Consider the following 14,714-nt stretch of genomic DNA (forward strand, 5'->3'; position numbering starts at 1 on the left):
AACTTGGATTAAGTAATTTTATTGTAACTTGGTGGTGGAATGGTTTACAATAGAAAATTGACTTGTAAAATGAGATTAAATAAACTTCAGGATTCAAGGAGTGTGGGTGTTTGAGTGCAGTCAGACAGCTTTGAAGATCCAGGTACAAAAAACTGCTTCTGATCCGACCAACAGTTTCCAAGTGGTTAGAAAAATGACTTTAAACAACACACGTGTCACTGAGATTTAGTCACCTCTTCTGACCACTTCTCCTTTATTTAAAGAAATGTTTGACAAGTATACAGGGCAAATTTAATCACTGGCAGCAGAAATCTTTAAGTTTGACCTGTACGCTGATTTGAGATCAGATCTGATAAAGGGAAGAAGGCAAGGTGGTCAGTAGACTGGAAAAACACTTAGTCCGTTATTCCTTCTTCCTGACTGGGCAGAGCGTGATGTTAGTTGAAGCTGTGGGGTTGAGGAGCCTGATGGTTTACGCCTCCAGTTCAAAGTCAAAGTACTGTGGGTCAAAGTAATGAATCCTAGTGTATCCGTCTTCTCCTCCACTGCTGTAACTGTAAACAATAACCACAGAACAACATGTTAACAGTGATGTACAATAAGTCATTATTTTGATGAGAGTACTTACATTTTAGGGCAGTGTCTTACGTAATAATGTGTAAGTATGCTCATCTCTTACCTCTTGCCATCCGGGTGGAATGCCACACAGTTGATGGGGCCGAAATGACCTTTGACTCTTCCAAACTCCTCTTCATAGGCAGCATGGAAGAACCTAAGGATAGAGAAGAAAGTCAGGTTACCCCTTTAAAACCTAAAAAATGTTGACTCTTAATGTAAAAAACTATATACATAGTATACAATTACATCTAACCTGTGCAAAGCATAATGGAAAATAACTGCATACAGCTGCATCAAGGCATGAACTTTAACTTAATGTGGGGAAGGGGGTGCTTTCTTGGCTTTTAGTAACCCTAAGATACACTTTTCCTCACCTGGCCTCAAACTTTCCAATCCTGGTGGACGTAGTTGTGACCTCCATGGCCTCCTGACCGCCTCCCATCACCACCTGAATCACACATGCCACACACAAAGTGTTCACAAGTTAGTGAGGCGATGCAATTTGTCTTTGTGAAACACTGAGCTGCAAAGAAATGTGTACATGTTAAAGCTGCTTAGCACTAACTGGTTTTATTATGCATTACTGTGCATGTCTTCACTTACGTGATCCATAATGGGGGAGATGGCAGCTGAGTTGACAGGTCGCTCTGTCTTGAAACTCTTGATGTGATCCATAGAAGCAGAGTCAAAGAGCTGAGAGGAAATAGAAGACGCGCAACACAGTATGATATTAAAATAGAATAAATCACAATACAAATCTGATTATAAATACACACCAAATTATTACTAGTGTAAATAAATATAGCCATCTACTGACAAGCTGTCAGGTTCTGACTGTGCTTACCTTGGCACTGTTGTCCTTGGAGGCAGTGATGAACATTGTGAGATCCACTGATGTCTGGATGTCATTGATCTGCTTGGTGTGCTCCTTGACCTTCTTCAGGATATCTCCAGACTGTCCAGAAATCACACAGGTACAACATTCAACTTGTCTGTCTCACATTTGCATGCTTTAGTATATTCAGTCACTCCAGTATACTGATTCATATTTGCTACACAACTAATAATTTTTCCCATGCTAGTTGATGTGTTGTTTTGGGCTTCATAATCAATATCAGATGTGTTTACTAGTAATAAACCCTGCAGCCAGTACTACATGAACACAGTTAATTCCATCCCAATATGTTCCCAGACGGACAGTGTGTGTCCAACCTTGGCACTGAACTGGTTGATCTCTCCGTTCTCGTGGCCGGCGATGACAAACTCCCCCAGGGGTCCCCACACAGCACTGGTTATCTTGTAGTCGCTGCAGGGTACTGACAGGTAGGGCTGGTTGTCCTCTGCAGAGGGAAACAGAGAAAGGTAAGGTAAAAAGGTAAATACATTTTGGCTCAGTTTAGTGCAACAAAACAAATCATGATGATCTCTGAAGAGAAATATTCCAGTTTTTACTTTATTAGAAAAAAAGATGAATTACACATTTGCAAAAGTATGATTTCTACCACTTTGTATGAATTTGGATCAGAAAATAGGTATATCTTGTTCCAAAACATAGCCACAAATAAGTTACTACTCAATTGCAACTAAGAGCAATCAAAACTTTATAGTACATGACCTGACAAGTTAAACAAAGATGTTGTCAAATTGATCTAACGCACATTTAACATTGTAATGAACTCCAGGCAAATGCTGCTAAAAGCCATGTTTCTTCAGTCTGATCAACAACTTCCTGTTCAACAAATTAAAGCGGCAGCTGACTAGAGTAGTCTGCGCAGTATGTACCAATCTGCTGTGGGTCCCTCAGGTCAAAGAAGTTCAGGAAGCACTGGTAACCCATCTGTTTGTCCGTGGAGAACATGATGATGTTGCCGCTGAAGTCGAAGCCGCACGTTCTGACAGCAGAGTTGGTGTGGAGCAGGGCCAGCTGTTTGCCTGTGCAGCAAAGAGGGACAGAGGCAGCACAGGTTAGTAGATGTAGGATCAACCCCAACCTGTTACTTGAGTCACATAACTAACTGAATCACTTAACACTCAGTTCGCCTGGTCTTTACCTACCTGTCTCACAATCCCACAGTCGACAGCTGTTGTCAGCCGATCCCGTCAAAACGTTTTTAGTGTCCCCTGAGAGAGCGTACGTTAAGGAGTCCAACATGTATGACACCCGCGAAAGACACGGCACTGACAACTGAATACAAGATCAGCCATTTTATTTGCCTGAGATAAAACAAAGTATTTCTTCAAAAAGGATACAGTCACAGTCAACACACCACACAGCTCCTGTGTGTCCATTGTAGGTGCCAAGCCTCTCGCCATTGACAGAGTACCACACATTGGTTACCTACAGTAGGAGACATTACACCATAAATGTCTAATTAGTTAATACAAAACGATCTTAAATGTGAAATTAAAAAGATGCCAATGGCAGGAGTGTTAACTTCTTGTTAACTATAAACTGACCGTGTCTTTAGCCACAGAGAAGAGCAGGTCTCCCTCTCTGTTGTACTTGATTTGGGTGATGGACCTCTCGTGGCCCTGGAGCAGGATGGGTTTCTGTGGAGAGGAGTCAGTGCACATCATCATCTGGACGGTGTAACCGATTAGGTCATCTAGAGGCGACATCTGTTATGCGCTCTATTGAGCAGGCCACTCACTTGAGTGTTGAGGCGTTTTTTAAATAAGGAAACATTTTGGTGCAGAGGTCTGTGATGTAAAACACGCCATTAATGTTAGGTTTACTTATTTATCATTGAAGGAAGGTACAGAAATCCCGCTCTAACAGCTGTCAGGCACCGGTATCTTGCATCACCCACATAATGCAGCTAACAGTAGCCTAGCGTTGGCTCATTTGGGAGCTAAGCTAACGTTAGCTCTCTAGCTAAATATGCTAGCTAAACTGGAGCTCACAGTCTCGGCAAGAGAAGGAGCATTGTTCTGAATGACATATAACTCGTAGAGAACCGTCACCAAAGAATATACGAACCATTTTTCTTAGTTGGGTGTCGCCACTTGGCCCAGTATATTCAGTGCGCCTCCCGTAAAGAGAGAAAAGATGAACACTCGTGTTTGAGGCGCCGGAGCCGCGGCGGAAGAGGAAGGTGACGTACTTCCTGTGTCAAAAGGCAAGATGGCGCTAGTGCGCCCTCTCACGGTAATGCCCCACTGTAGTACGAAGTGTGTGTCATTCTACAAATGAATCCAGACCACAGTGCACCTGATTCACATAATTCACGTATATTACGCTGAGGTTAAAAACACACCTCACAGTAGATGGTTTTACTTCAGATGTCTGAGTGTTTTATTGATTGTGACACTGAACGAGTTGTATTGAGATATGTGACACAGTGAGTTCAGAGGACTGCTGTGCTGCTGCTGCTGTTGCTGCTGCTGCCGCCATTGTGTGGTTTGGCTGACCTCCTCTATCGGGCCTGCCAGGGACATAGGTGGAGTCCTGCCCTGTGACGGGTGCTTAAATTAGGTTTTTAGCGGTTTTTATTAGTAAGGAAAATAGCATTGTTTAGCTGTCTCGGGGGAGAACTCTACATCACTGCAAGTGGGTGATAAGTAATTAGGCTTCTCCACTGCAGAGTCTTGACCCGAGGTGTTCGACCGTCTGCAGTAGCGCCAAAAGTAGCCGAATATACTGTATGTTGATTGCTGCTCAGTGGTATAACGATCCTCAGACTGGCATAGAGACTGTCGGAGTGGTATGCTGCTACTGTGCCAGTTATTCCACCGACACATGACGGTTTGTGCCGCTTGAGCTTGTTATGGCACTGAGTGGTAAATATAATGCTATTCGGCTGGTTTGCGCAAATGTATACCTTTGTTTTTTTTGTCCAATTTGGGTAGCCACAGTTTTAAAGTGCTGCCGTGATGTGCTTCTGTTCCTTCTCCTTCCCCTCTGACTTAGTGGGCACGGTCTCAGCCCGACGGTTTAAGGTTCAGATGACCCCCCCAGCCTGTGCTCCAGGCTGATAGGAGAGTCAAACAGCAAGTACTGATCTGTGCATGTAGGTTTTATGTAAACCTTATTGTGCAGTCCGAGAAGGGCGGACGTCTTCCCTGACATGTCAACTTGATGTTGTGGTCCACGGTATTAATGTGTTCTGTGAAGGCTTCCACTTCCCTTACTCTGATTTTGACCCAGGTGTATTCAACACTTATCAAATCAGTAAAAGTGAGAGATGGTCTATTAATATGCATTATTTTTACTAAACTGTCACCCAGTTTATCTGCCAGTAAGCAACTTGAGCCTGTTAATGTTAATGCCAGTGTTAACTACTATTCACTAGGCAAGCTGACATTATTATGATATATAGATATATATATAACCTATAATTTAAGACCTTATCTGTAACATGTGTTTCATCAAATGTGTGTAAAAGATGTGCTGTTGGACTTGATGTAACAGTCTTACACTACTTGTTTGTTCTTCATGATTTATGACTGAATTTTAAGGCAGTTGATAATTACTTACAGCTATTTATGACCCAGACCTTTAATAAAATTCATTATTGAACCCAACATCATGAATGTGTTTTGCCACCCATCACAGAACAATGAGAGTTGTAGAAATCATTGGATCTCCAGACTGCCATCTAAACTTTTGACCTCGAATGAAAAACACAAATCAAAAAAGATCTATCAGTATATCTATCAATAAAAACTTTTCACTTTGATGAGGACAGCAGGAGTCAACAACACGTCCCAGCATGTCAGGATGCCCGGAAATAGAAATGAGTGTAGACGAAGCAGTAACACCTCAAAAACAGCTTTTTGTGGAGTTGTAGCTACCACACCCTGTCCATATTTGCTAGAAGTAGCACCCTGACGTATTGTTTGTTTGTGTTGTTGTTTTGTTTGTTTCCCCTGTATAAGGAACATTTCCCACTGATGAACCACTGCAGTTACTGTCTTAAAAGCCTGCTGTGGTTTCTGATACTTAATGTGTACTGAGCTTTGGCTTTTGTCTCTGTCTCATGTATGAAGTTATCAATTACAGCAAGTATGTTAAACACAGCTTTATGTATCCTGAAGTTATCAATTAATTAAACCTCACTGTGAAAAAATATGAATTAAAAAAAAAAAGATGCAACAAAGGTTTTGGTGTATTTAGAGTGTAATTACAGAAAATGAATCGTACTGAGCTGATAAAATACAGTTTAAAAAGTTTTAATGTAATAAAATCTTATCTGTCGATACATATATCTCTACATCTATCTATACATCTATGTAAGCATTAATCCATACATATATCTATAAATATATCTACACATCAATCTACTTATCTATCTATCTATACATCAATCTACACATACATCTTTACATCTATGTATATATATACACATATCTAAACATCAATCCATACACACATATACACATCAATTCATACATCTAACTTAAAATCTATCTAGACATCTTTCTATATATAAATCTGAACATATATCTCTACATATCTCTAAATATCAATGTATACATTCATGTAAACATCCATCTTTACATATATCTATACATATATCTACACACATATCTATACATCTATGTATATATACACATATCTAAACATCAATCCATACAAATATCTATACATCAGTCCATACATATATACACACATCAATTCTTACATCTATCTTAAAATCTATCTAGACATCTATCTATACATATATCTATACATTTATATAAACATATATCTGTACATCTATCTACACATCCATTGATCCATCTGCATGACATCACAGAAGTCCACAGTGAGGAGAGGAGGGCAGCTGATGCTCTGCGCTGAGTGGACTTGGTGGAGGATCAAGCTGCTCCATCACCAGGTGATGCTCCACATCCTCTGATTGGCTGGACTATGTGTGAGTCCTGCAGAGGAGGACAGAGATGTGACTGCTGTTTCAAGATCATGCAGTCAGGAGGCGGGGCTTACAATGTACTCCTGTGGCAGGTGATACATGTCACTCACATGCACGGTCACTGGAGTCTGTGTGTGCGGCAGCTGCACCACGGCTGTCCGCTGGTGTGTTCTGTGAGAGGACCGGGACTGTCTGCGGGGGACGTGGTTCCTCAACAGCTCTCTGACAGGTCGAGGCCTCCATCACAGCTGCCCGTGAGGTGGATACCACCACTGACGCTGCTACACCAACAAACAAAAACACAGATCAATCTTCTTAAACTTTTAAAACACTTTAAAATAAGATAACTCTTCTTACATCTGCAGTAAACTACTTCTGAATATTAATATCGGATCAAGTGATTCATTTGAGAGTCACAACTTTTATAAATATGCGCAATTCAGCTGTTTAAGGCTAGAAAGCTGGTCTAAACAAAGTAAAACAGTATGACATTGTGTTGTCCTTTAAGATCACCTTGTTTATTCAGTCATGAAAACAAAGAGAGACTGTTTATTAAGTTTGTAAGCATGAAAAAAATTTGTGAAGTGAAGATCTTTCTCTTCTGATTAAAAATATTGCCCCGTTAAAGATCCTGTAGCAGGAACCATTGTACCTCAGTGTTATTGTTCACAGTGGGGAAGTTGTTTTACGGCAATAAAAATAAATCAAATAAAATGTACAACTGGTCCTCTGTAATGATCCTGAACTCCGATTTTTTCAAAAGCTAGATCAACATCTAGTGAGTGAAAGTCAAAGGCAACAGGTTTTGATACTATTTTTCATCATCTCACCTGACTGCACTTTCCTGATCTTCCAGCAGCGTGCGCTGGGCTGTTGCGGGCTCAACCAGGACCGCACCTGATAACAGAAATGTGCTAGGTGGAGTGCAGTCGCCTGGTTGGATGTTAATGACGTCATCATCTGTCAGAGGAGGGGCAGCAGGCTCACAGTCACAGTACTCACTCAAGGAAGTGAAGACTGAACTTCCTGAGGACTTGACAATGTAAGTACTGCCACTGAACATGAAAACACACACACACCAAATTATTCTGTCACTGTCTTGAACCATGTATCTGCTATTATTTCTGGTGAGCTGAACTACTGTCTGATCTGAGAAATTGGTGTCGCGGCTGGAGAAAGACATCTCACCTGATTTTGCCCCCCTGACCTTCCAGCGGCAGCATGTTCTTAGCTGTCACAGGCCGAAGCATCAACAGAGGTACACACATGACCTGAAGGTCTTCCTCATCCAGGAGAAGACACGTTGCAAGCAATTCTTCTTCTTCTGAGGCTTCTTCTCTGCCCCCATGTTTTCTGAAAGTCAAAGGACATTGAAGACCTCAGCCATACTCCAAAATGCACAACAGTTCAGATGCAAGTTGAGGTATCTGTTGCGTACCACATGAGCCCGAGTCCTCACATACGGAGGACTCCATGCTACTTTCAGTGTTGGTCACTGAGGACCATGACGTTTCATTCAGGCCAGACTGAAAACTGAAAACACCACAAAAATGTTACTTAGACTGTCATTCCTGTTATTGTCATCACATCGTGGAGCTGCAACAAGGAACTTTTCTTTTTTGTTGTTTCTGAGGCTCCTGTGGACCAAAACCTCCTGTAGTAAGTCTTGATTTAGCTTTCGGCAGGATTTGATGTGGAAGTGATTGAAAAACAAAGGCAACAGGTTCTGATACTATTTTTCATCATCTCACCTGACTGCACTCTGCTGATCTTCCATCAGCGTGCGCTGGGCTATAGCAGGCCGAACCAGGATCACACCTGAGAGTAGAAATGTGGGAGATGGAGTGCAGTCCTCATTCGAGAACACGGAAGTGAAGGCCGAACTTCCTGAGAACTTGACAATGTAAGTCCTGCCACTGAACATGAAAACACACACACAATTATCCTGTTACTGTCATGACATCTTCAAGAATCATGTCTCTGCTATTATTTCTGCTGATCTGAACTGTTTTTTTCATCTGAAAATGGGTGTCATGACCAGAGGAAGACATCTCACCTGACTTTGCTCCCCTGACCTTCCAGCAGCAGCGTGTTCTCAGCCGTCGCTGGCTGAACTTGGATCACACCTGCTGGTGGAATTTCTGGAGATGGCGTACAGCTGTCTGGTTGGATGACAGCGCTTTCGTCATCCATCAGAGGAGTGGTAGCAGGCTCACCGAGTGCACTCGCCAGATCTTCCATTGGCTTCCATCGGACCAAAGGGGATGCGGCTGCCAAAGCCCCATTACTTCAAAACGACACAGTTGCTATTACACTCATATCCCGGAAACACGACAGGACACTGATCAAATGATAAATCATCACTAACTAACAAAGCACCACCTATAGGACTCACGTCACATACACACTCACTTTGGGTAGTCTTTGGTGAAGAATGGATGAAGGAGGACTTCACGGGGAGTGATCCTCTCATCCTCATCCGTCTTCAGCATTGCCTTCAGGAGCTCGATGCACTGCTCTCGCTCTGCGGCCTCAGCGTCATTATTTTCCTCTAGACGAATCTAGTTGAGATAACAACGGTCAAATCTACCATCGAGAAAAGACAATCGATCATAGTGACGATCAAAGTTACTTCACACTTACTTCTTTGAGATCGTCTAGAGACTGGAGATTGTGGTCCTTGTTGACACTGCTGAGGTGACATCTGAAATACTCAAAAGATGTCTGAAAGAAGGTTCAAAGAATTTGTATCAATGTTCCTCAGAATCAATCGGAATGATAGACTGTTAAATGTAGGGAAATGTTAACAAGAAAAAAATCTGATAAAAGATAAAAGGTCAGAGAAGGTTCACTGTGGTACCTTGAGCTCCCAGCTGTTTGACTCAGTCCAGTTAAAGTACTTCTTTGTCCTTAGACCAGTACTGAGAACAAGGTCTTCTGGCTGACCTAGTAGATTAATGATGCTCCGCAGCTGGAGATTAAACACAGCATTACATCAAAACGTGTAAGAGGAAGTATTGTTCTCAGGAGGGCAAAGTAATGCATCGCCGTATCAGACAGGCCAGTTCTCGTCGGTCTGGTCGGTTGAAGCACGAGGGGTAAGATTGGCCAATCAGAGGCAAAGTAGGGCAGGTCATCCTTTGACAACATGCTAATGCTAACACCTCCCATCGTAGCTAAGGTACAAAGTTCTTTGAACCAGTAAATGTAAGATTACTTCTTTCTGTCACACTCAGAGTAAATTTAGAGCATTTTTTCATCTGTTTGAACAAAACACCAGGATGGTTTCTCATTTTCTATTTTTTAAATTTCCTTTCGATTCCCAGCTTTAGATTACTCATTATTGTACATGGAGCATCAATTAGAGCAAAACCACAAGCACGAGTGAAGACACACAAGTATGAGTAACTGACAAACGGGTGACAAATGTGACTTACTATGTCATATCCACAGCATCCACTGAACAGTTGTTTGCCGCAGATCATTATGAACATCAGACAGCCCAGGGACCACATGTCAATGGCCTCAGAAAATGGACAGCCCAGTATGATTTCTGGAGACCTGAATGTGGAGAACAAATATTACACAGGATGTTTACACTTTCAGACTTGGGAAACCAGTGGTAAATTGTAAACTGCTAACTCAGTCCAGTGTAGTAATATAAATAATGAAGCCTACCTAAAAGCAAGCGGTTGCAGGAGCTTGCCCTGGGTGGCTTCTGATGTGGAAATGGCACCACCGAAGTCAATGAGCTTGACTCTGAAGGGTCGTGTTTGGTGATTCTCCATCATGATGTTGAAGAGGTGCACGTCACCATGGATCACCCCAATCCCCTTCAGTGCCTCAAATGCTGTCCCCATCTGTAAGTACAAGGTCAGTAAGAATGTACCGAAGCCTAAAAGTGACAGAGTGCTCAGTGCTTTGTTTTCCATCTGATGGTGCTGATGGTGTCTGTACCTGCTGGATGATGCTGCTGATGTCACTCAGAAGCATAGGCGCAAAACTTGTCATTTCAAGGTAGTCGCCCAGGCTGATATCCAACATCTCCAACACGATTGCCTTTCCATGTTTGGTTTGAAAGCAATCGATGAACTCGACGATGTTGTGTCGGTCGAGTTTGAGGAGCTTGAACCGTCTCAGCATGGAAACCTGGAGACACACGGCAAGTTTGATATGATTTTTTTTTTTTACAGTCAGTTAATGTGTTAACGCGTGAAGTCTTTATAATGTGGTGCTTAAAACTTAGTGTACAGATAATCACTATATCTTTTTATAGTGACGTTTGTAGATGGCTTAAAGTAGCTTAAATCAAAAGGAATTGCTTGTTTGCATGAGTCAGTTACTGCACCTCTGACTATACAATATCTTTTACAACATCAAAATCAACACCTCTCACCTCATTGACGGTGTCTTCGTCAAAGAATTTAGGAATCTTCACAGCCACAGTCTGCTTGATGTCCTTTTTCCAACATTTCAACACCTGTCCGAAGCAGCCCTCTCCCAGAACTTTCTGGACGTCATATACGCTGGGGAGCTGGACGGGGTTCATCTCGGAAGATGAGGTCGACTCGTTGGATACGCGCGATCCCATATTGTCTCTCAGAATACTGAAACAAAACAGGTGAAAACAAGACAAGGAAGATGTGACTTTCATTCCCTGTGAAGAATCATAACAACGTTTCAGACATTGAGTATATTTCTTTTGGCTACCATCCTATGGTTTCTTTCCTGTCAACGATTACATGACACAAAACATGTTAAACTGCTGTTTCAGGTCTTTACAAGGACAATCATGTATTTATGTCATATTCCACATTTCAGTGATCATCTGATCATCTGAGGTTGAAGCAAAATCAGAGGAATTTCCACTAAATATTAATGATTTCTACAGGTATCCAAAGATGAGCGATTTATATGAAAAACTGATAAAACCAGAATTCTCTGAGGAGGGTAATGCAGTGATTAATGTCCTAATTGAAGTCTATAACACAAAAAACAATGTCTAAACTACACCAGGGTCTTCAGAGGCAGAAAGGGAACAATACCGAATATGTTAAAGGGAAATGGGAAAAAGAACTAAACAGAAATATTACAAGAGGCTTCGACAATAAAATTAAAACTACTGGAGAGACAGAGATGAGTCTGATTAGGGTATTCATTGATGCATTTAAAGGTCAAATTAACAAACAACTTATCTCAAGGATTTATTCATTTTTACAACTGGAAAGGGGCCTTTCCACAGTGTATATTAAATCATAAAATATGATGCAGTGTCACAAATTTGAGTACCAGTTGACTAATTTTTTATAACAATCTCTCATGTAAAGTAAGTAGGCCTATCCTCCAAGAACACAACCATGTATGAAACCATTTGCCCATTGTCCTACTTATATACTGCATATCCGCCAAATACATATTGTTGTGCACAGAACACGCTAAACTGTGCGTACCTTGACTAAAAAGCAGGCAGTTTACAACAGGACTTCACCACAGTAAGCACACAATAATCTGTTTTTCTCAAGAGAGGAAAACTAAAGAAGCCAATATGTTGTTTATCAGTCGCCAGTCATGCCTCATGGAGGAGACGGTGGTATGGAGGCAGGACATGACTGTCATCTCTGCCCAAACTTTTCAATACCAGCACGACACGTTCTGAGCGCTGACTGAACACAGCAGTGAAAAGGCCTTCATATATAAATATATATATTATATAGATAAAACTGTTAACTTGAATTCTCTCCAACTACATATCGGTGACACTTTAAGTTCAGTTTTAACAATTACATCAGCTATCTCAGCTGTACACAGAGAGACGGCCTGGTGTGTTTACACCTGCACGTTCTCATCTCCTAACGTTCCATCGTCTCCATGGTGCACGAGACAAAACTGTTGTTTTTTCAAAAAAAGGCCCGGTCGCCATCTTTTCCCCTAACGTTAAATGTTCGATCATAATTTTCTAAACATTTAATCCCTCAAACAAAAATAAACAGTATTTAAAAATCACTAAACAACCGTGAACACATTCCTTAATGTGTCGCGGGACTTTCAGCACATTCTTAAACTCTAAAAATCATTTTACACCGAAAAATCGTGGAGTGTCACCCAAAACTGACCGTTCATGAAAGGCTAGCTAAAATGCTATAAATTTCAAATCTTTAAATTCAACAATTTACCAAGAGTGTATTCACATTGTCAACCGAAACCAACTTTTACACGATTAAGAAGATGAATTAATACATTTGGTGTGATAATAAAAGATGTCCTACCTGCAGAGACTCAGGACAGCAGGTGTCTCGCCCCAGGGGGTCAACTGGAGGCCACTTCTCCAGAAGTTCAAGATGGTCTTCTTCTGGCGGTAGTTGTCCTAGAACAAAGTAATCCAGAAGGTTTGTTTGCAAAGAATCTTACAGGTGATAAGGTATAATCCAATTGTTTGTCTGAGATGAAGCCTTACAGGTGATCAGGTTTAATCCGAATAAGATTCGTCAGAGATGAAGACTTCAGGTGAACAGGTATAATCCAAAAAAGGTTTCTCTGTGCTGAAGTCTTCAGGTGAACAGGTTAAATCCAAATGGTTTGGTTGAGTAGAAGTTTTCCAGTCGATCAGGTTTCCCAGATTGCAACTTTCCAACAACAAATCCGCGGTAGGTCAACTTGTCAAAGTTTAATGCGCGAATGAGAAATAAATGAGGCCTGCAGCTTTTATAGCTTTGGTCAACGTTCTGTTTCCATGGCCTTCAGTGACGCGCGTGCCTACGTGCGTGTGCGTGATCATGCAGGTTCTGTGCAACAAATCAATGTATTTAGTTTTCTTGTGTAAAATGTCGTCATTCAATAACATGTCATTTAAATGTGTCCATCGTGTAACTTTATTCATGCCAATAAAGTTTATTTGAATTGATTGATATAAACTGTTGGACTGTTGTGTGTCCTGCAGGTGTTTGTACAAGAGCTCCAGTTATAATCTTCAGGTTGTGAGGGTCTAAAATCATGAACGTTATAGAGGCAGAGATCAATAAATAAATTATAAACCAGAGAGAAAGAGGGAGAGAGGCTTTTGGACACCCCTGCCACATCCTATGGAAGGCCGTTTCCACCAGTTAAAGAAAAAAAAAGATGAAAACCAGAAAATTATGAAAAAATATTTGAGAGATAAAGAATTAGACTTTAGAAAAATAACTTGAATTATTAAATAAAAAGTCACATTGTAAAATTAAAAGTCTAAATCTATCTATCTATCTATCTATCTATCTATCTAAATACATACACATACACAGACTGTATTATATAATACATATTACCATATAAATACACATACAACATACATAATATTTTCTCCATTTCTCTAAAATAAATGACTGGACTACCTGCCGAGACAGGTATTATTGGTTAAGACAATTAAAAACTTTTCACTTTAATGCTTTCATTCAAATTGAGGACAGCAGGAGTCAACAACACATCCCAGCGTGTCAGGATGCCCAGAAATACAAATGAGTGTAGACGAAGCACTAACACCTCAAAAACAGCTTTTTTGTGGAGTTGTGGCTACCACACCCTATCCATATTTGCTAGAAGTAGCACCCTGATGTATTGTTTGTTTGTGTTGTTGTCGTTGTTTTTGTTTCCCCTGTATAAGGAACATTTCCCACTTATGTACCACTGCAGTTACTGTCTTAAAAGCCTGCTGTGGTTTCTGATACTTAATGTGTACTGGGCTTTGGCTCTTGTCTCTGTCTCATGTATCAAGTTATTAATTACAGCAAGTATGTTAAACACAGCTTTATGTATCCTGTAGTTATCAATTAATTCAACTCTACTGTGAAAAAATATGAATTTTGAAAAAAAAAAAAAAAAGTCAGTGTGATGCAAGAAGGGTTTTGGTGTATTTAGAATGTAATCACAGAAAATGAATCATATTGAGCTGATAAAATACAGTTTAAAAGGTTTACTGTAATAAAATCTTATCTGTCGATACATATATCTCTACATCTATCTCTACATCTATGCAAGCATCAATCCATACATATATCTGTAAATATATCTATACATCTATCTACACATCAATCTACACATCTATCTATCTATACATCAATCTACACATACATCTATACATCTATGTATATATATACACACATATCTAAACATCAATCCATACACACATATACACATCAATTCATACATTATACACATCAATTCATACATCTAACTTAAAATCTATCTAGACATCTATACATACATCTGAAC

General features: G+C 40.6%; 2 protein-coding genes across 7 annotated transcripts; both read right to left on the minus strand.

Annotated features, from left to right (window-relative positions):
• Positions 1-3: 3 nt before the first annotated feature.
• Positions 4-3,756, minus strand: eif3i (eukaryotic translation initiation factor 3, subunit I). Of its 2 annotated transcripts, XM_030412293.1 has the most exons (11): positions 3,599-3,755; positions 3,076-3,168; positions 2,869-2,956; positions 2,674-2,739; positions 2,401-2,550; positions 1,831-1,958; positions 1,463-1,573; positions 1,222-1,311; positions 993-1,066; positions 680-772; positions 4-554 (listed from the first exon to the last, which is right to left on the minus strand). In XM_030412293.1, exons 1-11 carry the CDS (start codon positions 3,599-3,601, stop codon positions 473-475), a joined length of 978 nt encoding a protein of 325 aa, XP_030268153.1. In that variant the 5' UTR covers positions 3,602-3,755; the 3' UTR covers positions 4-472. The 2 variants fall into 2 exon arrangements, with proteins under 2 accessions (XP_030268153.1, XP_030268154.1); XM_030412294.1 differs by lacking the exon at positions 1,463-1,573 and having other exon boundaries at positions 3,599-3,756.
• A 2,521-nt stretch (positions 3,757-6,277) lies between these two features.
• LOC115579561 (homeodomain-interacting protein kinase 1-like) lies at positions 6,278-13,193 on the minus strand. 5 transcript variants are annotated; one of them, XM_030413118.1, is made up of 15 exons: positions 12,925-13,191; positions 12,737-12,834; positions 10,867-11,077; positions 10,428-10,619; positions 10,149-10,330; positions 9,908-10,031; positions 9,331-9,441; positions 9,114-9,194; positions 8,883-9,031; positions 8,527-8,757; positions 8,222-8,386; positions 7,659-7,823; positions 7,301-7,525; positions 6,581-6,748; positions 6,278-6,480 (listed from the first exon to the last, which is right to left on the minus strand). In XM_030413118.1, the coding sequence occupies exons 3-14, from the start codon at positions 11,059-11,061 to the stop codon at positions 6,682-6,684; spliced, it is 1,887 nt and encodes a 628-aa protein (XP_030268978.1). In that variant the 5' UTR covers positions 11,062-11,077; positions 12,737-12,834; positions 12,925-13,191; the 3' UTR covers positions 6,278-6,480; positions 6,581-6,681. The 5 variants fall into 5 exon arrangements, with proteins under 5 accessions (XP_030268978.1, XP_030268977.1, XP_030268979.1 ...); XM_030413117.1 differs by having other exon boundaries at positions 6,581-6,751; XM_030413119.1 differs by lacking the exon at positions 10,428-10,619 and having other exon boundaries at positions 6,581-6,751; positions 12,925-13,193.
• Positions 13,194-14,714: the final 1,521 nt, after the last annotated feature.

This window comes from Sparus aurata, chromosome 3 (genome assembly GCF_900880675.1).
Source record: "Sparus aurata chromosome 3, fSpaAur1.1, whole genome shotgun sequence".
NCBI classification, from domain to species: domain Eukaryota; kingdom Metazoa; phylum Chordata; class Actinopteri; order Spariformes; family Sparidae; genus Sparus; species Sparus aurata.

Coding starts and splice junctions, on each gene's coding strand:
- eif3i (XM_030412293.1), bottom strand. Junction 2,740..2,868: donor GTGGTGTGTTGACTGTGACT/GTATCCTTTTTG, acceptor ACGCTCTCTCAG/GGGACACTAAAAACGTTTTG. Junction 1,959..2,400: donor GAGGGACCCACAGCAGATTG/GTACATACTGCG, acceptor TTCCCTCTGCAG/AGGACAACCAGCCCTACCTG.
- LOC115579561 (XM_030413117.1), bottom strand. CDS start 11,061: ATGGGATCGCGCGTATCCAACGAGTCGACCTCATCTTCCGAGATGAAC. Junction 8,387..8,526: donor GGTCAGGGGAGCAAAGTCAG/GTGAGATGTCTT, acceptor TTTCATGTTCAG/TGGCAGGACTTACATTGTCA. Junction 7,526..7,658: donor GGTCAGGGGGGCAAAATCAG/GTGAGATGTCTT, acceptor TTTCATGTTCAG/TGGCAGTACTTACATTGTCA.